Genomic DNA, 27,864 nt, shown 5'->3' on the forward strand with positions numbered 1-27,864 from the left:
GCTTATGGAGCTTCACTGACCAATCAGCATTTGCAAAATGCTAGCGTGTTAAAGGGCAAATGTCAGGTCAACAACATTTTGAATTAATATTAGTTAATGTGTAGCCTAGATAAATCAGTGAAGGTGTACATTAAAAAAAAAGAAGAAAATGGTTACTCTAAATGCACTACAACAACATGTACAGCCATTTATGTCAAGATCGCATTTCAAAACACAAATTGGGAAAACTAAGATTAATTGATTCAAGTATTAACTAAACAAGTCTTGCCTGTCATAGGTATTGTGTAACTTGTGTAATTGTTTGTGGGGCTGGTTACACAAAAGTATCAGGAACATGTAGAATTTCAGAAATCTTTTATCAACACCACACATTATCTGATGACAGCAGAAATTAAATCTAATAAATTAACAGAATTATTCAACATAAATATTGTTTGTATAATGTGGACCAAACTTGCTATTTGGCTGTGATGAATATCAACATTCAGAGTATTAGGGAATAATATTGCCACTTAATGTACTTCTAATGAACTGAAGGACCAGTACTACATTATAATGCAGCATTTTGTTCAACAGAGAACCACACACTCAGATACAAAACATTACATTCACAATGCCACATTGTTGAGGAAGATTAAATGGCACATTTTTGAGCAAATGCAAAAATCTGAAAATTATTTTGGAACCATAAAAAATAGTACATATGACACAAATTCTATGTTTAACAATACATATTAAAATAATACACAAAGAACCTATAAAGGTAACATTATGAAAGTTCTGAAACCATATTCAGGGTCACAAACTATGATTTGTTACACTTTGACAAAAAAATATTGAATAGTGTGCATCATTATAAAACAAAAGGTCTCTATAGTATATTAGTAGGGTGAACAAGCACAGAAAAGCAATAAAAATAGAAAAGTGTAGGCTATATATTATATCATTCTATCTTTAAACTGAAAAAGACGGAAAATATCGGTGTACTCACAAAAAATATTATCGGATCACCATTGATATTTAAAATACTCCATGAACTCTAAAGAAAATATTGAATGAAGAGCTTACTGCCAAAGGAAAATCTTAAAGAAAAAAACAATATGGAAAAGCATAGCATGTGCATGTAATGCACTATTAGATATAACTGAAAATGTCTAGATATAGCCTATACAAGAATGTTCCATGCTAACATATATTAACTTTATGTTCGTACATTCACACAAATGATTTCTCTGGACACTAATGCTACATTCCAGAAAAAAATCATTGCTACATTCAGTGCCAAAGCTGATGGGAAAATATGACTATGCTTTATTTCAGTTTGTTCAAATGATACTGGTCATTTTCATATAAGGCTTTGGAGAACTTCAGCTGCATCTAATATCAGCCATAACAGCACCATATGAACACAGATTACTTGACATTTTTGAGAGAGGCTCAGGACAGTAAAGTGAATCTACTGTAACATACATCATAGGCCACCTTTGACAGGAAAAGTGCTGTGGTGTAATTGCTTGTTCGATCATATCTCAAGGCATCTAGTAACATGTCCTCACAAAGTAAAAACTGTCTCTCTTTGAAATGTCTACCCTTTGTCTGCTGAAATATATATCTTCCCAGCAATGACACTCAAACAAAATAAATCACGGATAAATTCATGGGTCATGAAAGTCACGAGACTACAGAAAATTGTTTACTATTGAGTTTTGACTGAAATAGTTTCAAACAACTATAAACAAGGGAAACTGTCCATAATTCTGAGCATTGCATGTTCAAAACCACCCGCTGCTTTAAAGGTATAGAATGAATATCCAGGGAACACAGTTATGCAATACAGATATGTTGCGCTAACCCTCACTGCTGACTGTGGGTGGTCCTGTGGTCTCCCTCGATCTGACAAGCTGTGCTCCCTTCTCCTCCATACAGGTGTCACAGCCCCAGACTGCTGCCGCCTCAGCAGCTAGCAGGTTGTAGGCTGTCTCAGTCATGCCCGTACAAACCCTGTGAAACCATTTCTGACATGAGGCATCACACAGGATGGCGTCCTGGTCATCGTTCACTTCATTTAAGCAGATGCCACATGGGTACACAGGCTCGACAGATGAAAGGCTCTGTCGACTAGGATGCGCTCCAAGTTTGTTTGCACCAGTCATGCCAACACCAACACTGTTCCTCTTACGCCTCTCCTCCAAAGAGCTTGTGTCCAAGATAATACAAGAAGGTGGAGACTTTTTCAGGGCATCATTAGTAGGGTGGATGATACCATTGATCTTTTCTGAAGAGTTAGGGTGCACCCCATCTTGACTGATGGGTGCACCCCTGGTTTTGGACTTTAGGTCAGAGGTCTTGTCCATACACACATTCTCCTCAGTGTTCTGGCCTGGCTTGTGTGGTGAAGTTGTCTGGGACGTGCTTTTGCCTGAGGAATCACTTGCATCTTGTCTGGACATTGGTGGGGTGGACTGTAAAAAGTTGCTGTGTTGTTGTTGTTGTTGCTGCTGCTGCTGCTGCGTAAAACTAGGGCTAATATCTGTGCAGGCCTTCCCTGTTGGATTTCCACTGTTATTACCCTCAGAAACAAAACTGTGGCCTGTGTCTGGAGGTGCACTTTGGTTGACATTATGAATCGGCATCTGATTAAAGTTCTCTCCTGGGCCTGGTCTGAACGGAAGTGGCATGTTGCTGTTGTTACTAAACATGGACTGGTTTCCATAGTTAGGATTCTCTGGGTGCCCATAATTAAACCCTGGGGGTCTATTGAAAGTCATACCCATCTGATTCTGGGCAAATGGATGAAGCTGGTTTCGCACAGGATATGCTCCCCCGTAGGGTGCAGGCATTCTGTTTTGGATATGTGGGGCCATTCGGTGTGGGCTATAGCCACAGAATCCTGGGTAATTTGATGGGCCAAAATATGGGTTTGTAGCCAACAGTGGCTTATATGTTGGCACACAAAAGCCATCATCAAAAGGGTTAGATGCAACTAAGTGATCAGCACTTGGGTTTGGCGGTGGTGCATACTCTGAGAGAGGGGCAAATGGGAGTGCCTGAAAATGTAGAGAAAAGTTACTGACACAGAATTGTAAAAAGTCATATTGTTCTGTGATTCTTATTACAAAAATAATAGACCTATTTAAAATTGTTATGATTCACTTATGCACTACCTGTGTGCTTGACTTGCGTTTTTTCTTATCTGGACTCCCAAGAAGCAAGGGCCCTCCTAAACCATCAAGCCCACCATCACCACCTGTAATGACATAAGGGTCCTCTTGATCATATTGTAGGTCTACTCTTAAGAATGAGGCCTGTTATAATAATAATAATATAATAGTTACAATTAGGACACTGTCACATTAATTATAGGCAGTTTTGACTTTGATTTTTTTTACATGTTCAAAACGTGGGAGTTCTGCTTTAACGTTCCCTCCTTTTAATCTAGCCATATCTCTCCTTGAACTTTTACATCGTAAAAATAACTGAGGTGGTTAGTTTATAAACATGATTAGCCTACTATTTAGCTAGCTTTGTACAAAATAGTCGAAAATAAGCACTGAAACTTTATAAACTGCAAGAATGTAAACGGAAATGCACCGACAAGCTATGCAACAAACTTCTAGAGACGCAGTCTTCAGCAGAGCATTTATGTAGGCTATCAAGGCTATCGTATTCGTGAACGAGTTGTGAAAGTTACCTTTAGACTACAGCGACTACGGCACATTCCGATATAGTTTCATCCTCATACTTTACAGAAGTTTAGGCATAAATAAATTAAATCAACTTCTTTGCCTCATTATTTTCACCGACATCAGCTTTATAGCGCTGTCTCTTCTGAGTTTCATTCAATTCTTCAAAGGCCTTGAGGTAGGCCGTCAAGCTCCTTCACAGGCGTAATTACGGTCGAGACTTGTGTACAGCGTCTGCCCCCACAGACACTCCATGCCACGCTCGACCGAAAATACATAAAAGCTACGTTACCTCTGTTTCTTTTTAGAGAGAAGGTATCTTTATCCTGTTCTGTGGACATTACAGAGTTCCTTACATGACTCCCAAAAGCCAAAACGAGCAATATTATTTAAGTGGTTGAAAAGGTACCGCACTCGTCTTCCTCCTCGCAGCAATCACAGCTATCTCTGTGTGTGACCAGGAAAGCTGCAATCGTTTGCAAAGTTTGGGAGGAGCGGACGAATTCAACTTTGCGATACATAGTAGTATGCGGGGAAAATTGTGTAAACACGGTGTGATTGTGGCAAACTTAGCAACAATTAAGGTAATCGATTTCCAAAAACTACACTTAATTGCAGTTTTGAAAAAGCCGAACAGTAATGTGGAAGAACAGATACCCCTCTACATTAGCATGTGAGTGTGTCTGCACAGCTCCGTTTGATGAGGTGCCGCTCAGACAGTATGATGAACCGCTGATGTAACACTGCGACTGGGAAAAGATATGATCCCACCAAACAAGTCAGTGAATTGGCGGGAATATTTTACCTTTTTAAATGCTGATTTGCTACATACATTTTGAAATTCGAATGGTACTGTGCTGGAAAGTAGCTATTAAGACTGTCCGACAGCGCCGTGTATTTCCTTGGCAAGTAGCTAGCCTACTGTACCTACACATCAAAGCCGCCAGAAAACATCAAAGGATGCGCCGCCATTTCTGACCGCGATGCAACTTTTTTTTCCCCCTAGTCTTGCAATGATTTGTCTACATTGTAACAACAACACTAATAGCAAAGCCAGTGGCCTGTGAGGTTATCACATGCTTTAGCTCTAGGCTTACATAGATAATCATTCGACCTACTTTTAACACAGACCAACCATATTAATAGGCTATTGCATTTTTTTTACAGCTACGAAATTATCGATACCTATCAGCCTATTTATATTAAGGAATATCATCATAATGGTGGGCAGTAACTTCAGTAGCCTATCTTAGATTGTGCTTGGTATAGCTATCCCAATGACATTAATAGATTGTGTGTTTTTTTTTTGTGTAGCCTAGTCTCAATGGAAACCAGTAGTCAGTATTAAGGTTCAAATCATTTTTGGCTTTTATTAGACATTTTAGGCTAATATTTTGGCATGAACACTGTCATTGTACAGAAAACACACACTGGAACACCTTCCAAACAGTTGATAATAATGGTAACTTAAGAGTGAATAACCAAAAACAACAAAACAAGTAACAATTACAAGAAGTACATTCATTTTCAAGGCCAGTGCAAGTTTTATGTGGCAGCAGAAGGCATTCATGGGCCCCCCTGAGTGAAATTGTCTATAGCCCATTTTTGCTTTGCCATTACACATGTACACCAGCACAGCCTTTACACTAGCAGTGTGACAGTAGAGGCAACAGAGCAGTGGAGAATCAACACTCACACAAGAGCCTTCAACTTCATCCTTTCTGTCACACATGTTAAGAAAAGAATAAAATGAAACAAACAAAAATGAGCACAATTCAGAATCACATAGCTCGAGTAATTGGTGTCACTGATTTCTCTGAGCATCATGTAACACTGGTAATTCTACTGGGCATAACAATCTCACAAGGTCTGGGTCACATCTCTACTGTGCAGAGGAGGTACCTGAGTTAAGTGTCTTGTTCAACATTAAAATTGCATTACTACACATGCCTGAGTGTTTTGGAAAGTACAGAGACATCACCACAACATAGAAGAATGAAATAATCTCTGTATTAAACTAACTGATTATCTTGATTCGCCAAACAGTTTACGTATTCATTATCCATTTCAGTGTATAAGTAAAATGTACTGTTGGACCACAGACAACAGAAACTAAGATGATGCAATGGTACACACCTGCCAATAAAAGAGCAAAACAAACAAAAATTCCATATACAATATGAACTTAAATTGTAGCACAGCTTTCCCGATTAATATTCACTTACAACACTTGAAGAGGTATTCACATTATAATAAACATTTCGGGCATTCGGGCATTGCCTAACATTCAGCTAGGCAAAAGCGAAATTCAGTCAGTACTGCAAAGGGAGGGTATCAGTCTCCCTTACTAGTATAAAAACGTTTCTCCTCCAGTGAGAAAACAGTAAAAAAAAAAAAGTGGAGTAGACTCAAACTGCTGTTAGCTGAAATTACAAGTCACAATAACATAAAATCACAATGATGTATGACTATCTATGAGGTGTCTCAGTAGTGTGTGTCTATAGCCATTTACTGCATACAGAGGGTACGGAATCACAGCCGTGGAACATGTTGGGAGAACAATAAAATATCATGCAAAGATAAAAGACTAACCTGATTATTTGCCAATGTGCAACGGTGACTCTAAAATCTTTGGTTTATATAGTTTGCTTTACAAATGTGATTGTGTCGCTCTGATTTAAACATGGTCTTCCATTGACCACTGGTCTCCTCTGATTGAAAAGAATGTTGGAAGTTCGACAGGAAATACAATATAATACATATCTCTGCATATAATTTTCACCTATAATATAAACACATCCTGTCACACTTGCAACATCTCATAGGAGGAAACCAATCTGGACTAGTTGGTTGTTTTGCACTTGTAATCGATTATTACTTTACATCATCAAGTACCCTACACCCCAGGAGCACTTTGTGGGAGATTACCCGCATCTCAACTCATTTGGTCACAGAATGGGGGCACAAATGTGCAAGGCATTTTATTGTACAGGAAGCAGCATCTTTGCTGATCCACAGGGCACTGCATTCCATCTTTGGTCTAGTCTGAGGAAACCCTTATCCTGAGATGTTCCTAAAGACCAGTAGGACAAAAATTAAAGAAGCAAACAATTCTTTGGGCAATAGCATAAGTCACCGTTGCACATAGACATAGTGATCTAAAAACTGAAACTATTCTGAGAGAAGTGCTAAACTCATGTTTCTACTCTAAAATAGTACGGACTATTTCAAGAACAAAAGTAACTAGATAATGTACTCAGTAGTACATATAAGTCAAGAAAAAATATATATGTTATAATGTTTTTTGGTGTTAATTTCACTTCCATTTCACTGATTCCACTCATTTTTTTGACAACATTCATTCTTCACTCATCTTTCATCCCCATGAAAGAGTTCCCTCAAAATATTCTTTGGTAAGCAAACTGTGCTTCCTAGCTCTGAGATTCAAGGAACTTGATCCATGTTAAGGCTATTCAAACGCTTTTAAGGGTAGCTGTGTTGCGCTTAACAACACTGCTATATTAGGAAAATTTCTCATAAGCACAAAAAAAAGAAAATAGCAATAAAACAATGAACACCTGCCATAGTACAGCCATATATTCCTTAATGAAAAGGCTTTTCCACCTGTGAGAAGGGTATCACAAGGCTCTGAACTGTAACTGGCACAAGAATCTAGACAAACATTCATAACAGACCTATGGCGACTACTCCAACTATGATGAGCAGTTCAGCTCAAAGATGAAACCCTGTCAATCAGCCATGTAACATCATAAAAACACATGGCTTGTTCAAATGTACTAAACCTTGTTCCCTGAGTTAAGGAAAAAATACACTACAAAAAAATGCTTAAAACGAGGTAGTATAAAACAGGGATTGAAAGGGCAAATGCACTTCCAGATACATAGAAAAACTAATTCAATATTTATCCCATCTTTGGAATTTCTTGAAATGTGAGGGCTTCAAATAAGTTAAACCACACACTCCTGGGTTTCTTCATAATGCGTAAGAATGTGGACAAACATATCATATACCTGAGAGCATTCATCTGAAAAATCGGTAGTACACTAGTACTGCATGTATGTGAGAAATAAAATAGGTAATGCAGTGCACTTACAATCCCATACTTTAAAAAACAAAACAAAAAGCACAGAAAAACAGAAGACAACTATAAGCTAATTGAAGCAAATTATTGCTATCAGGAAGTATCAATTGTTATGACAGTGGGGTTACCCACTGCATATGTAAGTAGACATTAAATACATAGTTGATGTTTACCCAAGGTAAACTGAGGTAGATCGTCAGCTAAGGGAGGTCCATTATCCCTTTTGCTCCAGTGACAAACTTAAATAATGTCAGAAAATGTAACAGTCATATTTCCCATTTTTTGACAATCTTTTTGAAACATTCATGGTGGGTGAGATTTACACAAATAGACATACACAAAAAAGGGAAGAAAAAAGGGAAAAATGGGGACATTCAATAAACGCAGGTCTTTGGCATAAATATGAAGCCAGAGCCCAAGTCTTCCAAGCAGCCTCTTGATTTTGGCTTCCTGCTCATTGTCCATCGAAACAGGAGGGAGGTGGAAAGGCAGGTATAAGGGATGGGGGGCAGGGATAGAGGTATGGCTACAGGGAAAGTGCAGACTGAGAAATTACTGGGACCTCTTGCTGCTCCTGGCAGGGCCTTCCTGTGGCTTCTCCCATGTCCACAGTGAGGTCAGATGACGGAGCCTCAGGAACGCATTCACCTTCAGACCCATCACTCTCCACACCCTGCAGAGAAGACGGCCGACTGCCTTGTCCTGATGACAGATTGGTCATCTCCATTTCGTCATGGGAGTAGCGGCCCGAATCACCAGTCTCATGGCTCCCCTCACTGTTCTGGGAGCCCTCAGTGTCTCCTGACGAGCTAAACAGAACCTGTAGGGAGGTGGGTTGGTGGGTCTCCTCCTTATAGCATAGGACAGTGGTTCCTGGCTGGTAGGAACATGTGCTATGGGTCCTCCACTGAGTCTGTGTAATAATACAAGGAAAAATGTATGATGTAACAGACTGTTAACCACCATGGAAATTGTGTTACATCCACTTGATTATGTTTCTTTTTACCTGGACTTTCTGTTTCTCCTCCTTCTCAAAGAAAAGCCATTTCTTCTTATTCTTCTTTTCGGGACTGTTGACAGGGCCATAGCTATTTATGATCAAATTCGTTCCACCCTAAAATGTCAAAGTCTCAGAATTAATTTTCTTACATTTTCTAACAAGCAAGTTAAAGCAAGATTAATTGTACATTTTGATTCTCACCTTGGCGTCAACAAAATGGTCACTCATCATGGGCACCATAACCTCTGCATTCTCAACCTGAATGTCTCCAGCCAAATGAGAGAGAGCTGGAATCGGGCCACCACCTTGCCTCACAGTTTTTGTTGTGGAGGATTTCCTATAAAACCAATATTATTTCATTACACTTTGGAATTGAGAATGAGTATAGGCCTACAACATTATCCAGTAAGTGCAAGGTAATTGAAAGGAAACATATCGACACCAGAATGGTCTGATAATGGTCATCTTGTTAGATTACCTGTCTTTGCCCCTACACACAAGGATTAAGGCGCAGATGATGATGCAGGTGAGTGCTACACAGACTCCTAAGATGATGCCAGTCATTGACTTCTGGTCCAGGTGGTAGAACCCATCAGAAAATGCTGTAATACACATAATTAATCATGACAAAAGTCCCTTTACGTGTCACTAGAAAGATACCTAATTTTTCCCAAGCAGCTGAACCATGGTGACTGACAGAAACACATCTGTTATTCACAGGGCCACATTACAATGTATATAATTTAAACTGGAAACTTTTAAAATAGTCAGCCTTTACAAGAGAATGTTTACAGTGAAGTTAATATTTATTACAGCCTTTCTAACAGAATATTTACAGTGGAGTTACACCAAGGGGTCCACTAGGGGGCTCTGGTCATATTACTTTAAAGACCATTGTTCCATGAAAGCTCCTGACCTGTGGCATGAGAGGAGCCATGTGAGTGTCTGGGGACATGGCCAGAGGAAGAGCTGTGGGTTTGTACAGCCAGCTCTACTGCACTGGAGAACGGCCCGTCACCCATCTCGTTGGAGGCCGATACTTTCACCAGGTAGGTGTTCCCTGGCTCCAGTTTCTCCAGCAAAGCCATAGTGATGCTCCCTGTGAATGTAAAAATGAAAGGGACAGTTAGTCGCACGCGCCTGAAAAATGATTACAGATACGGAAAGAAAAACCCTGCCGTGTCATCTGACTAGCAGAGAAATATGTGGTCATCAATATATTCTCTGTGGTCCCAAAACTAAAGGTGACTTAAGTGCCTCTCTCCCATGGTTCTACTGAACCATGAAAACCCAAGGTTTACTGCACAGTGGAAAAAAACATAAAAGTTTCCCAGCAGAGGAGAAGCTATTTGCGACCCGCGTGCCCAGAGAACAAGAGGGGGTCAAAGATCGAGGGGCATGCCCATTCCAACCTCCTGTACCACCCAGCCCCTGGCTGTAACACAGCCAAACCTTCAACAGTAACTGTCACAGAGCTGCAAGTGATTTACACCACAGAGGGCCCAAAGCTGGGTAGGGGGGCTTTGTGGATGACCTCAGTTTTGACCCTCCACAACGACAGCTCAGGAGTGAAGCGGAGATGCCGTGCATTTCAAGGAGTCATCTGCTATCAATTACATCTCTGCTGCTCAGAAACCTACCGGCAGTTCCAGGAGCTTAAAAAAATTGGCAGCTGACTGTGTCACAGATATGTGCCCAGTCAAATGTCAGCATGTCTAAGCAAATCAGCAAAATTAGTTTTTTCTTTCCCAAGTAGCTTGACTGTTAACAGTAGACCATTTTCCCCCATTTATATGTTTGTGTAATCTTGGGTGGAATTCATTGTTCATAAATGTCCTTGTTAAATTTTTTTGATATTTTTCATTTGGTGTAGAACTTTATGCAGAGCTTTTAACCACACTTTATGTAATGGAGGCACTGTCAGTAGAATATTATTTTTGTTGTTTGACAGTGGTCACTGTTACTTAGCCAGACTGGGACATCATATACTTTAATGTAACCCTGGATCCATGAACTCTTAAACATGTATTGTCTGACTGCTAAGACAACAGACCATTATCTAAAAGCAGACAGGAATCACAAGAGATGAATGACAAATACAGATATGGATTGTAGGATGAAATGAGATATTGATTTCCAATCGGCTTTGTGGTGTGGAGAGGGGGCTGATGCCAGGGGTCTGTAAGGGCTCCCTGCAGACCTCTCTGCCCAGCAACTGCTTTCTCCCTCTCTCTTTCTTTCTCTCCCTCTCTCTTTCTCGGCTCACCTTCTCTTTGGAGCACCTGCCATTCGCCAGCCACCCAGGCCTTGCGGGACGCATAGAGGATGGTGTAGTGCGACAAGGCTACATTGGGATCATCTGGCAGCTTCCAGGACACCAGGGCTGTGTTGTCCTCAATCAGCGTCACCTTCACTCCGGATGGAGGCTGTGTGGGGGCTGTGGGAGAGGAGAGGAGAGGAGACTTGAGAACTGTAGAAAACAGCATTTTTGGACTGAGAAGGCAGGACTGGCAGTGAACCGAGCACAACCCGAGCTCAAATCTGATACGACCAGAACACTCATGGGCTTTTACCCGACTGTGATATGGGAAACCTGATGGGAGGACAGAGAGTGCAAAAGGAGGCCTCCAGAGGGCTGTGATCTATTCATGCTTGGCACACTCCCATGCTCAATCAATTTAGTGCTGCTGAGGCTTTTTCTGTAAATCCACTAAATGGCTCTGGCCTTTTGGGAAGTACAGAGAGGCTGTACTTAAGCCACACTTCAGCCTCAGCTTAGTGAATACTGGGGGGACAGAGTCACATTAACAGCTAGCTAAATCAGGTCAAATACACTATCTGAGTGCTTCTTGATTTCAGCAACACACCAGTGGCAACCTACAATGGGATTACCTCGCAATCAATGATGATCTCCTGTCTTTTGTCCACTTTAACAAGAGGTTCAATGATCTTACTACATGAGTAATTATGGGAACAATGGAAGACCCCTGAACAAAAGAGTGGCTTTCCTATAATACAGGTCAATCCGTGTGAGTGGTGGAGGGTCTCCATGCTCACCTTGTGAAAGTGTGCTCTGGTACACAACAGGACTCCATGGACTGAAGAGCTGGTCCATGTGGAGACGAACTGCAAACTCATAGCGGGTGTTGGGTTCCAGGTCCTGTACTAGCAGACTCTGTTCAGCTCTGCAAAAACACGACAGGTGTTTCAAAGATGATTACAATGACATGGGTGTACACTGCACACTTCAGGTGCACACAGAAATGGCATTATGGTGTTTTGCCAAGGTGTTTCAGAATTTGCCTTGGTAATAAAATGGACAATATAACATATGAGATATATTGTTTTTCTAGGCCTGTTAACACATTTTGAACTAAAATGCTGGAGATGTAGATATGTTAAGCTGCCTGTGTCATGAGAAACAAGTGTGGGCCACGTACGTCTGGAGGTAGAGCACCAGTGAGGCGTTCTGTAAACCCACAGGATTACAGCGGACAGTGTAGTTCACCATCTGGCCCGTAGTGAAAGCAGGCCGCCCCCAGTGCAGGTACACAGCGGATGAGCTGTTGGTCTTTGCATACAAATGGTGAGGGGGTGGTGGTGGGGGTACCAGACGATCACGGACGGCTAGGAAAGAAAGAGGATTTTTTTAGATACAGCATGCTGACAGTTCATGGCACTGTCTGACTACATTACTGAATAAAATCATCATAGTGATCTTGACAGCTCAGTGTCATTATATGTTTTCAATGCATGACACAATACAATAAGATACATATAATGTATTACTAAAATAGAAGCAACTTACAGACACATCCAGGGGTGCTAATAGTCTGGTCTGCTTGGTATCCCTCTCCCATGAAATTGTAAGCCAGGAGCTTGACATGATACTTCTTTCTGGGGTCTGCATATTCAAAGACAAAACATACGTGCATAAGACATTTTGCTGACACTGTCACTTGGCCTTCAGCATCCCCCTCCATGCATTGATAATGACCCCAGCGTGTGGATCCATAATTGACGGTGAGGGTGGCAGAGAGGTGTGTGAGTGGCCAGCAGGGCGTTTGCTGACTCAGGCCTGTGTGTGATTGGAGTGGGTGCTGGAGGTCAGGGGGCCGTGTGGCATTGAGGGCTCACAGCGCTTGACCACCACAGCCATCCACCCCAAGACCCCACAAGCCTACCCAGAGCAGCACAAAAGATGAGCACCCCATCCATCACGCTGTCAGCGTGCGGGGAGAAGAATGGGTGGCTTTCACCCTGCACCCCACCCCACCCCAGCCACTGCTGACCACTGGTCACTGCCCAGTCAGCCTCGAGGACAGGGGGGAGGGGCTGCAGCAGGAGACAATGGCCCCATGGGAACGAAGGAGCGGCCAGTCACACATCCAAAGCCAGGGCCCTTACAAAACCTTTGTTGTAACAAAAATCTTCAAAGGCATATATATATATCAGCATCACATCAAATAACAAAGAAAAACACTGCTGGTTCTTGTCTACTGCGGTGAAAAGATCATGGTATGATAGGAGTATCCAGTTTTAAATCCTGAATGGCAGTTACAGGGAGTATATTTTTCAAAAAGATAACTCACGTCACAACATAACACAAAGGACCCTGCTCATATTTATTTATAGGTGAAGTTAAAGAATATACAGGCACAACATGGGTGACACGCTTAATCTGATCCTGATGACTCATGTCACAGAGTGACTGATATGAGGAAACAGAGCGGCTTCACTGGGAGACATTAGAGTACTATTAGCAAGGCAATTACAGGAAGCTTTCACAGCAACCTTGGAGACCTTCCAGAAAAAACACAACATATCTCAAAGTAATGAGTTACTGCCAACCTGGAACTCTCACCTTCTCAATATTTCAAAGTATGCTGCAGATAATTAGACACTTCAAGCAGGGCTTCGGTGAATTCTTTAAATACACATCAGTGCTCAAGACATATCACCACCATCAATTTTAATATAAATATATTAATGAACTCATGAATATACAATGCATCAAATGTTATCAACATGGAGACAACAAATGTCAATAACTTCTTCATTAATCTTTATCTACACTGTGAAACATACATGATTGCTTAAAAATTACTTCAACAAATGTCGGCTTTGCGTAAGCCTGAAAGCCTGAAATATGTGTTTTTCAAATAGTATAAGCCCACTGAGAAAGATATATAGCTATGGGTACTTGGAACTTGTGAGACCTTCCAGATGGTGAGCGGTGCACTCAAGTTACCCTGTAGTGTTCATTACAGCCACTAGAGAGTGCTACATGACACTGGATCTGAAGGAGATGAAAGAGAGTATTGGGAACAGTGGCAAGGATATCACTCTGAAGTCTCACCCACTCTCAGTGAAAGCAGTGCTCAATACAGACCACAGTACAGACATGATTTCTGATTTCTCAGTCACACACACACATTCAAAAATAATGTATCTCATTTCTCAAAAGTGATTTCAAATGTCCTTTCTGAAGCTTGTCCCCAGAAAAGTGGTTGGAAATGCCCCAATGAGCATCACAACCCCCGTCATAGACAGCGGGGCACCTCTGTGGCTTCATAAACACGTCACTTTGACGCCTCCGCCAACTCAGGTGCCACCTTTTGGGCAGCAGGAAACTGAGCCTCCTAGCCCAGCAGCACAGGCAGAGTGAGGTGTTAGGTGTTCTGGGAGCCAGGGAGGCGCTGGGAGGGTTTGAGGGGGTGGGGGAGGTGAGGGGGTGGCTGGAGGGGGAGCACGCAGTGACAGGGATCCACAAGCTTCAGTGGAGCCAGCCTGGGGTCAGGGGTCAGGCCCAGATAAAAACTCCCTAGGAATTCCAGGTCATGGGTGCGGAATACGAGTTGAGTCCTTTTTTCTCCCAGAATACCCCCCAGCTTTAGTTGGGTGAAGATAAAGAAATTATTTCAGGCAGATGGGAAAGAGGGGGAAAACTCTTAAGTTTAGTGCAGAGTGGAATGGATGAAAACTAACTTAAACTAACTAAAAAACTAATACTAATGTATATTTTATTTAATTTAAGATATACTTCTGTAAATATTTTAAACAGCTTTGTCTATGACTAAATATTTATTAATAATAAATTAGCATTTTAAATGAGAAAATAAATAAAGCAAAAAAAATCATGCTCTTACAAAACTAGCAAATATATATGGGAGGATCATTGAATAGTTGCAAATACTGTAGTTGACTCTTTGAAAAATGAAATAAATCCCAGTGTCACCATTCCATAGCTCCATGCCTGGGGACTATGTCCGATTCCATGCTCCATCTTTTTAGGGGTAGTGGTCAGGGAGTTCAGCCCAGCAGTGAGCCCTGCCCCTCTGCATTGAGGCCTGGGGCAATTACGCAGTGAGAGAAGTAGAGGGGATGACATCTGGGCCGTGACCTTTGACATGGAATCTGGGCAAGCTAAATCCTGCTGTGGGTGGAGCCTCATGAGGGGGAGGGTTTAGCTGGGTAACCAAGCAGAAAAATGCTATAAAAAACATCAAATGTGTGATGGACAACTATAAACAATTTTAGGTGTAGATTTGGGTGTATTTAGAAAAATACTTTTATCCAAAGAGACTTACGTATCATAAAGTGTACGTATAAAATGGTCATCCTATGAGAAAATGTCAAAATAGAGATACAAAGATCTAGAAGTTGTTGTGGTAATACTTATACACAGGGCGTTAAATAGCTTAACATTTTTGGATTCAACAATAAATAGTAATTGTTATTTGCTTATACTGCCAATAAAATAGGAAAAGAGGCAGGTTTTTCTTTTGTATTGAATATGCACACTGAGAGAGAGATAATGCCTCATCACACACACACACACACACACACACACACACACACACACACACACACACACACACACACACACACACACACACACACCACCCTGCAGTCACTCATGCCTGCACTGATTGCCTCTCACAATAAACTGGATTCTCAAAGGAAGGTTTGTATTAGCCTTGAGTCTATTCAACAACACCAAGTCCCGCACACAGATACGGGATGCTATATATGCCTTAATGCAATAATGTCAAATGGATGTTAATGGCCCTATATGAGCTAGCATATGTGGATTCAACACTACTCATTACATTACAATACATTACAGATGAATTCCGTGTCCATTTCATAATGAAGCACTATAGACTGTATAAAATAATGAAGCACACATTCCTGAACGGTTTGTGGTCACCTGATTTTAACAGGGCATGTGTGGATCCTGTGGGAGGTCAGGGCTTTGTTCTACTCCGAGAGGCCTCGAAAGCAGAGCTTGTGCTCTCACACACTGAACCCCCTGTGCCATATCACTATCACACACACACACACACACACACACACACACACACACACACACACACACACACACACACACACACACATGCACGCGCACACACACACACACACACACACACACACACACACAGCTACTTGAACAATATGTTCCTCTGTGCCCATACACATAGGAGGCCCCTCTTCCCACAGATAGCCAGTGAAGTCAACATTTGTTTAAATGAAAGCGGGAAGCCTATTGATGTCCCCAGCATCACTCATCTATCTTTTGACACCAAGATGAAATACTGGATTTGTAAACGGAACAAACACGACTGACTCCATATGATGGCCTGCAGCAGGCAAAATAAATCTCAGCCTGTCCGTCGGTTGCCACAGGCTCAGGCAGTATTTTAACCCCAATCGCTCCAGGAGAGGAACAAGCAAAACAGGGAAAACGACACCCTGTCACAGGCCTCCACCGAGGCAGTGCTCTCCTTCAAAGGCTCATATTCCTCTCAGGAAGAGCCATTCATCATGGAAAGAGTGAGCAGAGCACGTGCAACGTCACTCTCTCTCAACATGACACAGTATGGGAGCCTGGGCTACTGACACATCCGTGAGCTAAGATTGTACAAGACAGATCTGTTTACTCGCCACTAGCCACAGGTCCCACTGCCCATGGCAAACTCAACATGGTTCACTTTAATGGCATACAATGGGGTTATTATGGGTAGGAGAACTGTGCAATGGATCTAATGGAATCTTTCAACTCATAGGCTATTATAAAAGGACACAATGTCGTACACAACACAACAAATATCAAGAGCTCATTTATGACTCACAAGTTGTGCTAGCGCCTGGGCCAAGAGCGACAGTTGGATTCTGGCTGCATTAAAGATTTAGCTGAAGATCAACCTTTACAAACAATTAATGTGTTCTCCACCCGCTACTCCCTCATTAGAGTGGATTCACAACATGCTTTATTAAGAGGCTTAAGTCATGCTTCGTCACTTGAACTAAATAAAATCAATGATAAAATGCCCTCTCAGAGGTCAAATACAGCCATGAACTACTACTTAATTATAGGTAAACATGAACATTAAACCTGACCCAAATGTATGAGGACACCCAAGTTTAATTAAAGAGGCCCTATATTAGGAGACTTAACATAAAGCAATTACTGTAGAGAGGCCGTCACCTTTATGGAGCTATAAATATTCAGATGTTATAAAGAGACCCCCAGGCAAACAGGCAAGGCAAAAGAGCAGCACTTCACAGGAACAGATCTTTACAGACTAACACACCATCCATTCTACATCTCATATACAATTTAATTATATAATAAAAATGTCTAGTCTAACGTCTTTCATTACCCACTTTAGTTAGACTTCCCAGTATAAGTAGCATTTAAGTGAGTACTAATCAGAGGTTTCTGATTCTATACAACACGTTTCCTACTATCTCTTCCAATTATATCAATTAGGTCATTATGGAAACATTAAATCAGTAATACTGTATTTTCTTCAACTAGGATGATGGAATTATTTCACATTCAAAAGAGCTTCTTATCTTGTTTGTGAGAATGGATTTCTGTCACTGAATGGTTAAACAAGAACACCTCAAGAGCCACCCCTTTAGATCCTGTGCAGCATTAGGAGTGTTCAGCATGTGCGTACACTTTGTCCATCCACACCAAAAAGGCTGCAGGCTTCAGGCCAATCCCTAGCACTGTTCCTGTGAGTAAAGCTCTGAATTTGGTTGACTGTTGACCAATAAACACTGTTCTGCGGCCATGAGAGAGCAGCACAATGGGCAGCTTTGATGTGAGAGCCCCTCCAATGGCTGGGCTCACAGCAGTCATAAAACACATCATAAATCTCCCCCACAAAATAACAGCCTGGCTCTCCTGGAGAGGCAACCATAGCACCATCACCACCACCACCACTACCACCACCCTCCACACACAACAGGCCCAACGGAGGGACCACCAAAAAAGGCTGCCCAATGCGACACTAATGAACACTGAAAGCCTACTATGGACCAGAGAGAAGATTTCTGTTAGGTTCCCAGGTCATGGCTTGTTAATAATAGAAGATGTATGTTTGTGTTCAAGCAGGTGGTAACTCTCAGGTTTTCCCACAGCATAAATTTGCTTCAGGCACTTGTACAAAGTGCCCTTTCCATGACAGAGACTGATTCAGATGTCAGACCATTTCTTTTCAGTGTTCAATTAATAAACAAAAATGGCATAAATCACTCTCCAGTATCAGAGCTCTACTTTTCACTTCCTGCATTGTGTTGTCTCCCCTTGCCCTGTCTTCACTGCTCCCCTCACAGTATGGCCACTGCACGGCATAACAAAAACACTCCACCAGAGAAGAAACAGAGAAAAGGAGGATTCACACTGTATTTACGGCTCCTGGGTGCCTCCCCCTCCTCCTCCTCTTTTCCCAGAGCAGGGCCGTGCTCAGCCAAGCCTCCCCTGATTTACATTTCAGCTGCTGACCACATGGCTGACCCTGTCCTACCACAGATGGTCAGATGTCCACTGGTTCTGGAGTCGTGAGAGCTGCCTTGAGCACACATGGCCAGGGCAAAGAGGAGCTGACCTCCACGCTCTGGACAGCCCGGACCCTCCTTTTTGCTCTGACCAGACAGTTTGATTGGAGGACCGCTGGGTGGACACACATTCAGGTTTTGGGAGGTCAAAAGGTCAGTGGGGAGTGGGGATGTGGAGGGGTGGAAGTCCTGGTCCCTTCTCACAGGGAAAGGCCCTCCTGAGATGGGACACATATCTCCCATGACAGGGCTGATTTAATCAATCAGGCCTGCACTCTTTGTTGTCAATAGCTTCTCCTGATAGGAGGGTCCTCCATTGTTCTATGCAAAACTAATGACCTCTCTCTTCAGCACGAAGATGGTCAATTGCTCTACGGAATAGGTTGACGAAGGGTCACTGAAGTTTAGCAAAGTTTCAATTTCAATCAAGTATGCTGATTGAAGCACAGTATGCATTCACACACATACAGTACTTTTGACTAAAACAATCATGAGTGGGGTAATGGGGTAACTCCTCTTTGACACTAAAACTGGATACACAACACAGTTTATTCAATAGATTAAATCTTCTTACTATAGCTGAAAAAAGAAAGATCCATAGCGATCAGTTGGTGGTAGAGGGAGACGCATGTCACTCACCCAGGCCTCCGATGGTGTAGTGGTTCTCGTGGGCACGCAACTGTATCGGTGGTCTCTCTGTCTGGGTCTCCTCATGATAGAAGAGCCGGTAGCCTTGGATGCCAGCAGCATTGCCCAAGGTGAGTCTCCAGTGGACCACAATGGTGGTACAGTTGAGAGGCTCCAGCAGCAGCTCTGGGGCCAGGGGCACTGCAGGACACAGGGAGAGAAGTCAGACACTCACAGCAGCGTCTCCTGCATCAGGGAGCTCACACACTCACCACTGGGTCACAGTTACAGCTCGACAGTTTGTGTGTTAGGTGTCTGATTAAACCTTGTGGAGAGAAAAGCAGCCTGGCTTTATTTGAGAGGTGCCATTATAACTGGGTGAAGCTACTACTACTACTACTACTATGTTTGATGATCATGAGCCTAGAAATGCTTTTTTAGGCAGATTCTTTTTGAGGCATTCATTTCGAGGAATTAAAAAAAAAAAACTGAAATTCAGTCGCATAAAACATGAAGCTGGCCTCTGGGTATTACTGTTAATGCACAACTGGCGTCCCAGCTGAGACTTTGCCCCATGGCATCTATTCTAGCCACAGCTGATGGACAGTACCAAAATCAGCAGGGGCTCACCGGAGGGTGGATGCAGGAGCCCAAAGTATTGTAAGAATGTGAGGCCGTGGAGGTCTCTGAGAGTAGGTTTAACTCCTGCTCCTGCTCCTGGTCTTGTTGACGCAACTAGGAATGTCTCCACCCAGCTGTTCTCCTGCTTTATCTGATGGAAATAACAGGCCGTGCTCCCGCTGCCCTCCACCTCTCCAGAGACTCATCGACTCTTTATAGCTACAACAGGCACATCTACCGTCAGCTAAATACAGGCAGCAAAGACCCCACAACCACGAGAAAAAGGCTATGTGGTCTGGACTCCCAGTTAGCTTGTCACGCTTACCTGGCTTTCAGGAGAGGCCTTAGAAAATGCAAATCTCTCTTTTTAGAGGGAGATTCAGAGAAGCATCCCCCTCCCCCATCTGAGAAGACCCTCTGGCCCTAAACAGCCCTATTCTTCTCTGTGCTGCTGGAGGCTGGGGTCTCTCTCTTTATGACCCATGACTGAGGCCATTCCCATGTTTTCTGACAGTGCAGGGCAAAGGTCACCGAGTAACAAATGCAATGCCTTAACAAGATTATTAGAGCGCGCTCTTCACATGGGCCTCTCTCTTTCTCACAGCACCACCAGGGACGCAAACACAGAGAGGCGACTCACACTATTCTCACTGAGGTTTGGGGGCACTCGCCGTTGTTTTGTTTTTGTGTTGTTTTTTTCCCTCTCTCTCTCTCTCACAATGAACTTTGCTTTCAGTGGACTTCAAAGCCACCGGCATTTGCATATACGTGCACGATATGGTTTGGTCAACCGGACGCTTCGCTGAGAGCTTACAGGGTTGCGGCCCGTTCTTGTTTGCTTAATCTATACATGCCAAACACAGTAGGGAGGAATGTCAATTTATTTAACATGTACAGTCTGTAGGTTATTGTCTAAGCACTAATACCCACTTCATACCGCACTTCATAAAAAGATGCATGAAATTGACTAATCTAACTACAGTATGTTATTGGCATGACTTCATAAGTGTTTTACTATTGCAATGAAATGTATGCCATACTTGATACTAATAGTATGTGCATCAGCACAGAGGAGCTCAGGTGTACCTTTGGTGCTGGAGGCTTTGGGAGTGCGGTGGGATGTCCAAGCAGACTGCTCCCCCCAGCCCACTTTGGTGGCAGCCGAGATGCGTACGAGGTAGATGGTGTCGGGCTGCAGGCCTTCCAGCAGGTGCTGTGTGAAGTGGCCCGCCAGCTCCAGCTGCGTGATGGTGCTGTCGGCGCTGGTGCGGTAGGCCAGCCGGTAGGCAGAGACGTGCCCGCGGCTCAGCTTGGGCGCCAGCGGCTGCCAGGACACATGGATGTCGGTGGGACTGCGGCTGGTGAGGCTGAGCTCAGGGGCACGCAGGGGCACTGGGGAGGACAGAGGGGAGGTGGTCAGTCTTAACTCACACACCATAGACCCATACAACCATACAGCAGTTACTAGCGCTAATTGTTTTATTTGTGACTAGTAGTGTCTTCAAATCATTTTTCATTCATACTACATTCTCTGTGAAGTACAAATAAACACACATGTCCTTCCAACTAGCCACCTAGGGCTATGTACTATGCAGATCTGTGGTCCAGGTCAAAAGGCGTCAAAAAAAAGATTTTGCAGCATGACATTACTAGTTTTTGACCAAAACTCCTTATTGCTGCTTTAAGACAACCGAGTGGAATGAGAAGCAGCGCGGCCACTAGATCTCCACGTATGAAGTGTGAGCCTGTTCCTCACAGGGGCAGGTCACTCCCTATAGCCTACTAATAGACACAACACTTAGTCAGAAACTCGGGGACCATGCTGAGATGAGACAGAAACATATAGATCTCTATGATTTACTCTGTGCCATGTGCCCTTGATCTCCATGGCATGCTGTTTTAAACACCACCAATAAATAAAGTTATTTGTCAACACCAGGAAATATATATCTACACCTGAGGTGAAGTTTCAAATAGAGGGCTTTTCCTATCATACGTTAACAAAACCCAGGGCATTGATTCACCAAGGAAATAAATGTCCTTCCCTGTTTTAGAAGGAATGTGCTTGTGAAAGGTCTAAAGTTAGGCCAGGAGTCTCAGGATGATTTGAAATGCGAGGTCAGACCCCTTTAGCAGGAGTTAAATAACAGGTTGTATTTTCAACACTCTAGGACAGGTCTCTACATATCATCCAGCCTAATGTTTAACCAGTCAAAAGTCCTTTCATCTCCTCCATTAGCACAGGCCACCATGCCTTTAGTTGTGCGTCTTGGGGAGGGCAGCTGGTATATGTTCTTTCAAAGAATGGGCTGTGAGGCCTATCAGTCCTCTCCACTGAAACATCCACACCAGCTGATTTACTCTCAGTTTACATCCCCGGAGTTCCAAATGGATCACAGTAATCATTTTGTGGGTAAAGCAGTTACAACAGAGAACTAGCTGAAATTGAATACAAGAACCTCCATGTATGTTTTGGAAATGTGTGAATATAAATAAGCACATGTGTGTGTATAATGTGTATGAGCCAACTCACCATCTTCAAGAGTGTGCTGGACGATGTGGTCCGACATGCGGCTGGCTCCCATGGGCATGTAGGCCACAATGTAAAAGGTGTAGTTCCTGGCAGGCTCCAGGTCATCAATAATATAGCGAGTGGTGTCATTGCCAATGACAACTTGGTATTCTTCATTATTCAAACCTGGGTGGAGAAGAGTGGCTTTGTTGTCAAAACACACTGCATACAGTTACCCCTCACCACACCATCCACATGTTGTGACCTATAAATACAGTGGAAAGTAGACTCTACAGTTATTGTTCATGCATATCAACAGAGCAAATCTGAAAGTCAGTGAATGATAAAAGTGTTGCTGGAAACACTTATGCTTTCCAATATCTGTTAAAGAATCATGAATGGTCCATTGTCAAATGAGCAATGAAAGAAATGTTCTTGAAAATGTTAATGAGAGCGTTGTTTTTGAGTTGTTAATTAAGAGCCCCTGAAAGGGACTCACCTCTGACTCCGAGCAGGCCTCCCCACAATAACAGAGATTTGTGTGGATTACTGAGACTGAAGATACATCTGCACTCTGTAACTACCTACCTTCTGGATAGACTAATTCATGTATAATTTCTTTGACTTTGGAAAGCCACTCATTATGTTTGTTGAATGATCACACTTAAGAATTCTGAAGAATTCTTTCAAAAAATTGAAGAAGTGCTACTCACTGTGGGCCACCATAGAGCAAAGGTGTCAACTCAATCAAACTAGTCAGATCGTCCACGTATCGCCAAGTCACCAACATGTCCATAACTCAAACTTTCCCACAGCTTGCACCTGATAACACTTTAATTAGCCTACTTTGGGGAAGATCGCACAAAGGAGTCACTTAAAGCCTGGATGCACTGAATCCCCCTGGCCCAATTTCTGACCTGGTAAACAGGCTCCTTGAGAGCAAACAGAAGAGTGCCTTGTTAGGGGCCCTGAATGTGCCTGGTGAGCCCCACGCTGGACTTGAGGTGAAAAGGGAGAGCAGGACAAAGCCGGCCTTCCAGGCCGAGTCGAGCGCTCGCTCCCTGTGCCTCCTCCGAGATCCTCCAGTGCAGGATTAGCACACTTCAACACAGTGGCTAATTAGTTCCTGCCTTCAATGGAGCGCCCATTTATTTCCGATGTTTTCTGCCCATGACAACAGAGACATAGTGTAGTGTCCTGCCCATTCTTGTCAGTCTAAACGACTAGGCTTTCTATGGCACAGGAACAAAATGTGCTACTAACTTCTCATCAAGTGAACAAAATCACTTACGAAGGCAGCCATTCATCAGGGGAAGAGACTGATTTTCTGACTTTTTCCCTCCATTACTATGGCATAGCTTGACAGGTGTTTCTTCTGCATTCAAAAGCTTTCAATATGAGGGACTGGGCACAGGAAGCTGAATGACTTTACAAAACACACCACTAACTGTTCATTTTACTCTTCCTGCCTCTCATCAACAATAACTATTCAACTGGCACAGGGGAAGCACAAAAGACTCTAACAGCAGCAAAGGTCACGGCTCTAAAATCGCCATAAGGATTAAATATATTCCTGGAAGGAATCCTTCTATCAAACTACAAATTCACATTCTGGAGTGGGTAGAATCCTGCACCATTTTTGGGCAGCTGTAAGCACTAGAGGTGGCGAAAGCTATTCCTCTAGCTTTGGTGGTGTAGTCATTCTTTTCCCTTGACCTCTGCCCAGCAACCAACTATTAACAACAGATGGCCAATCTCCCACATTCCATTTTCAGGGCAAGGAGGAAGTGGGAGCTCTGTGTACTCACAGCAGTGTTAACTGTTAACTCCCGGGGGCTACAAAGTCCATTAATCTCACCCACTCCACATATATTTTACATCAATACTGCCATATCAACATACACTTTCATCAAAAGAGCTGAGGAGGAGACCATTAGGAAATGTTTCCCATTGGGTTTTGTTTAGCTCGTTGGTTATTTACTTTGTGCTGCATTAACTCACCTTCTGCCTTCATGTAGTGCACTGAGTAGGCGATGACTTTGTCGGAGTTGTACATAGGTCTCTCCCAGGCCAGCAGAATGGCCGAGCTGGAGACGGTGTCGGCACGGATGTTCCTGGGCGCACTCGGCCGGTCCTCGGACATGACCACGATGAGTCGGGCCATGGACAGCACCGAGCCCAGGTCATTGTCTGCCTGGCACTGGTAGATGGCATCATCCTCAGGGATGATCTGATTGATCACCAGTTTGCTGAATGGAACACGCACACACACACACACACACACACACACACACACGGTCATGTACAAAACCAATGGTCCAGAACAATGAGCAATTACAGCTCCTTTTTTTCCTATTTCAGAATGCAATCTACTAACAAAGTGGGACAGATGCGCAACCATAAAGGGGTAAATTAGCGAGGAAATCAACTAAAATGCCATTAGTCAGAAGTAAATTATTCAAGCTCCTCTCATCTAACTGGAGGCACAAGCTGATAAATATTTAATTGTTCCAGAGTTTCCCGAGGACAAATTAGCTCGTTTAAGAACACAAGATAGTCCCTCCAAAGGAGAGAGCTCCCGCTGTTCTCCCCATTACGTGGGAATGAACACCATTCAATCAAAAAAGAAGCAGTGGAGCATGGCTTACGGCGGCTGTGATTTGTACCATTTAACACTAAATGTGACATTTCAGACCTTCACTGAGAGCAAGAGAGAGGAGGGAAGGGCTCTACCTGTGGTACATTTTGATCCTTCCATTTGAGTGGACCCGCTCGCCATTCTTCAGCCACGTGATGTGGGGGGTGGGCACCCCCTCCGCCTGGCACACAAAGCGAGCCGTGCCCGCACGAGGACGGGTCAGACTCTCAGGCCACTCCACCAGAGAAGGGGGAGCTGAGGCACAAACAATTCTCTTCAGCATTAGAGATAAGCCAGCAAAATGTCCAAAAATTTCAATCTCTTCCATGTGACTAACATAATGGCAATTTACACACAGTTACAAAGAGGAGTGGTGATATATCTATGAAATGCGAGTAGAATGGGAAAGCACAGTAACCTTGCACAGTGAGGTTGGCCACAGCGATGGTGTAGTTGCGGGTGCCAGGGGTGGTGGCCCTGCAGATGTACACGCCCGCGTGCTGGGCCTTCACGTCGGAAATCATGAGGTTGCCGCTGCCCAGCACCTTGGTTTTGAAGACGTCAATGGACTTGTGGTCAGCTCGGCTCCAGGAGATGAGCGGCCTGGGGTTACCTGTGGCCATGCACTCCAGTATGGCGCTCTGATGCAGAGACACCGTCTGGTTCTGGGGTCCAGCGACAATGCGAGGTCTCTGGGGGAGCCGGGCACTGGGAGCTGTGGGACATTAAAACCAGCACTGTCACACCCTCAACCAAGCTAGGTAATGATCTATGGGCACAGTAATGCCAAGTTAATAACCTCTATGTCAAGGTTATAAAACTTGTTAGTAATATAAATAGTCATAACATCTATATACTTTTCCAGAAAGCTACATCATTTGTTGTTGTTTTTTTAAGAAAAAATACCACCAAAAGTTCATTTGAGGAGTTCTAGACCTAATCATATTCAATAAGGCCCGAACACATATAAACACACACACACACACCTGGAGTGATAGTCAGAGTAGCCTCTGTGCTCTTGCGACGGTTGGCGATGTTAGTAGCCACACAGCGGTAGTTGCCAGCGTCCCTCTGATCGACTCCCTGGATCTGCAGCACTCCAGTGGGCAGTACAGTTATCCTGCACAGAGACAAGCTCATTAACCTTTCTGCAAAGACCTCTGGAAGGAAGAAACACCATTACGTGTACTTGACAAAAGCAGAACCAGTGCAAAAGGAGGACAAACCTTTCTGTTGCCAAGGGTAAGGTGACTCTGTTAAACTCCCAGGTGAGGATAGGGGGAGGACTCGCCGTGATTTTGCAAGAGAAGCGAGCAACAGACCCCTCTGTGACCACAATTGATGTTGGCTGGATTGTAAAAGGGTAAATATCTACAAAAGAAAAGATGGAACAAACTGTCAGTCAACAATACCGGTAATTGGGCACCATGTAAATGTCAGAATGACAGAAACAGTGCTGTTTGGCCACCTCACAATCCATTGAAACATCTCCCGCACCTCTCCCACACACTGGATACACATCAGATTAAATATGGATCATCATCCATTTTATGTCAGTGGGACCTTGCTTATGTGATTACTCATATGGACACCCTCTCAGTGTACTCGCATGGATCTATAGGGGTCTATGGGTCATCATTCATATGTTAGCTCTGGACTTGTGTCCAGGGTGTCCTCAGTGCATCATGTGATCGCCAAGGTTGAATGTATTCCAATCCATCAACAGAATCCTCCGCATCAAAAAGACTTACGGTTAAATCTCCAGTCAATGGCATTTATGGAAATCAGTTACACTACTGAGCCTCCAGAAATATCATATCAATACTCTATTTAAATGAATGAATACATCATCGCCCTGGAAGGTATCTTGGATGAGGAAAATTCGAACTGTGTAAGGGTCAAAGCCAATTATCCAACTATCATACAAATTATGTGAAAAAAAATCTGAATAAATTTCTGTTCAGAACTATGTGTAATTTAAAACATTATGACATATCTGGCAACTTGAAGATTTTTACGTCATAAGATAAGATGTAGGCAAACTACCATTTTGGGTCTCCAACTTTAGGTTGACTCTGAATACCGTCCACCTAAAGTCTGTACACAATCTGGCATACATTACAAGGGCATAATCTGCAAGACCCTACTTGTGCTGTATCTTAGAGCCAAATGTGTCTTTTGACCTCAGCCTCTTGCTGTCAGGGAAGTGGTTTGTTAGATGATACATATTTAATAGGCCAGCAGCAACAGGTAAGCCCTCTGTGTTTTCTCTCATGTAGACTAGTTCACAAGCCCAAAGCCAATTCTTCTCTCCCAGTGTACAAAATCTCTCACTAACCAAAAAAAAAAAAAGAATATCTTGGCTCGCACCCAAATGAGAAGCAGAACACAAATCAGATACCCGATAGTGAACAGTTAGCTGTTACCCCTCTGGCAGTCCCTCTCAGTGGGCTCTGATCAGACAGCAGGCCACAGCCTTGCTAATCTCATTAATAAACTCCTCACCTCAGCCGAGCACAGAGCCAGAGGGATCGGCTGTCAGGACCTGGCAGCACACACCTGCCAGGCTCTCGAAAACACTAGAGCACCAAAGGATTTCCTTATTCACCCTCACTACTGAGTGACACACAGGGTGTGTTTAACAGCAGCTTTCCTAATGAATCTTGCCGTTTCACCTTTAAAATGCATTCGGATCCACTCAAAGTTTGTCTAATCTCCTGACGGCTCTGTCACTCTCATTTGTCACTCTTATTTTATTTTTAGGACAATAAAAGAAAGAGAGAGAGAGAGAAGGGGAGAGAGAGAGAGAGAGAAAGAGAGAGAGAGTTG

At 43.2% G+C, this 27,864-nt stretch overlaps 2 protein-coding genes across 2 annotated transcripts in view; both read right to left on the minus strand.

Annotated features, from left to right (window-relative positions):
- Positions 1 to 337: 337 nt before the first annotated feature.
- On the minus strand, positions 338 to 4,129 carry pygo1 (pygopus family PHD finger 1). The gene is made up of 3 exons (XM_048263025.1): positions 3,976 to 4,129; positions 3,165 to 3,247; positions 338 to 3,047 (listed from the first exon to the last, which is right to left on the minus strand). The coding sequence occupies exons 1-3, from the start codon at positions 4,022 to 4,024 to the stop codon at positions 1,848 to 1,850; spliced, it is 1,332 nt and encodes a 443-aa protein (XP_048118982.1). The 5' UTR covers positions 4,025 to 4,129; the 3' UTR covers positions 338 to 1,847.
- Positions 4,130 to 5,027: 898 nt separating this feature from the next.
- Positions 5,028 to 27,864, minus strand: part of prtga (protogenin homolog a (Gallus gallus)) — a 35,231-nt gene continuing 12,394 nt past the window's right edge. The window contains exons 3-19 of the mRNA XM_048262152.1: positions 26,262 to 26,406; positions 26,022 to 26,155; positions 25,454 to 25,750; positions 25,131 to 25,290; positions 24,399 to 24,646; positions 22,419 to 22,583; positions 20,972 to 21,277; positions 19,277 to 19,465; positions 12,594 to 12,689; positions 12,226 to 12,412; positions 11,843 to 11,970; positions 11,052 to 11,222; positions 9,702 to 9,884; positions 9,264 to 9,387; positions 8,987 to 9,122; positions 8,792 to 8,899; positions 5,028 to 8,698 (exon numbers count right to left, since the gene is read on the minus strand). Coding sequence (XP_048118109.1) covers positions 8,312 to 8,698; positions 8,792 to 8,899; positions 8,987 to 9,122; positions 9,264 to 9,387; positions 9,702 to 9,884; positions 11,052 to 11,222; positions 11,843 to 11,970; positions 12,226 to 12,412; positions 12,594 to 12,689; positions 19,277 to 19,465; positions 20,972 to 21,277; positions 22,419 to 22,583; positions 24,399 to 24,646; positions 25,131 to 25,290; positions 25,454 to 25,750; positions 26,022 to 26,155; positions 26,262 to 26,406 — 3,164 coding nt within the window. The 3' untranslated portion in view covers positions 5,028 to 8,311. The remainder of the gene's footprint in view (positions 8,699 to 8,791; positions 8,900 to 8,986; positions 9,123 to 9,263; positions 9,388 to 9,701; positions 9,885 to 11,051; positions 11,223 to 11,842; positions 11,971 to 12,225; positions 12,413 to 12,593; positions 12,690 to 19,276; positions 19,466 to 20,971; positions 21,278 to 22,418; positions 22,584 to 24,398; positions 24,647 to 25,130; positions 25,291 to 25,453; positions 25,751 to 26,021; positions 26,156 to 26,261; positions 26,407 to 27,864) is intronic.

The sequence above is a fragment of the Alosa alosa genome, chromosome 14 (assembly GCF_017589495.1).
Source record: "Alosa alosa isolate M-15738 ecotype Scorff River chromosome 14, AALO_Geno_1.1, whole genome shotgun sequence".
Taxonomy (NCBI): domain Eukaryota; kingdom Metazoa; phylum Chordata; class Actinopteri; order Clupeiformes; family Clupeidae; genus Alosa; species Alosa alosa.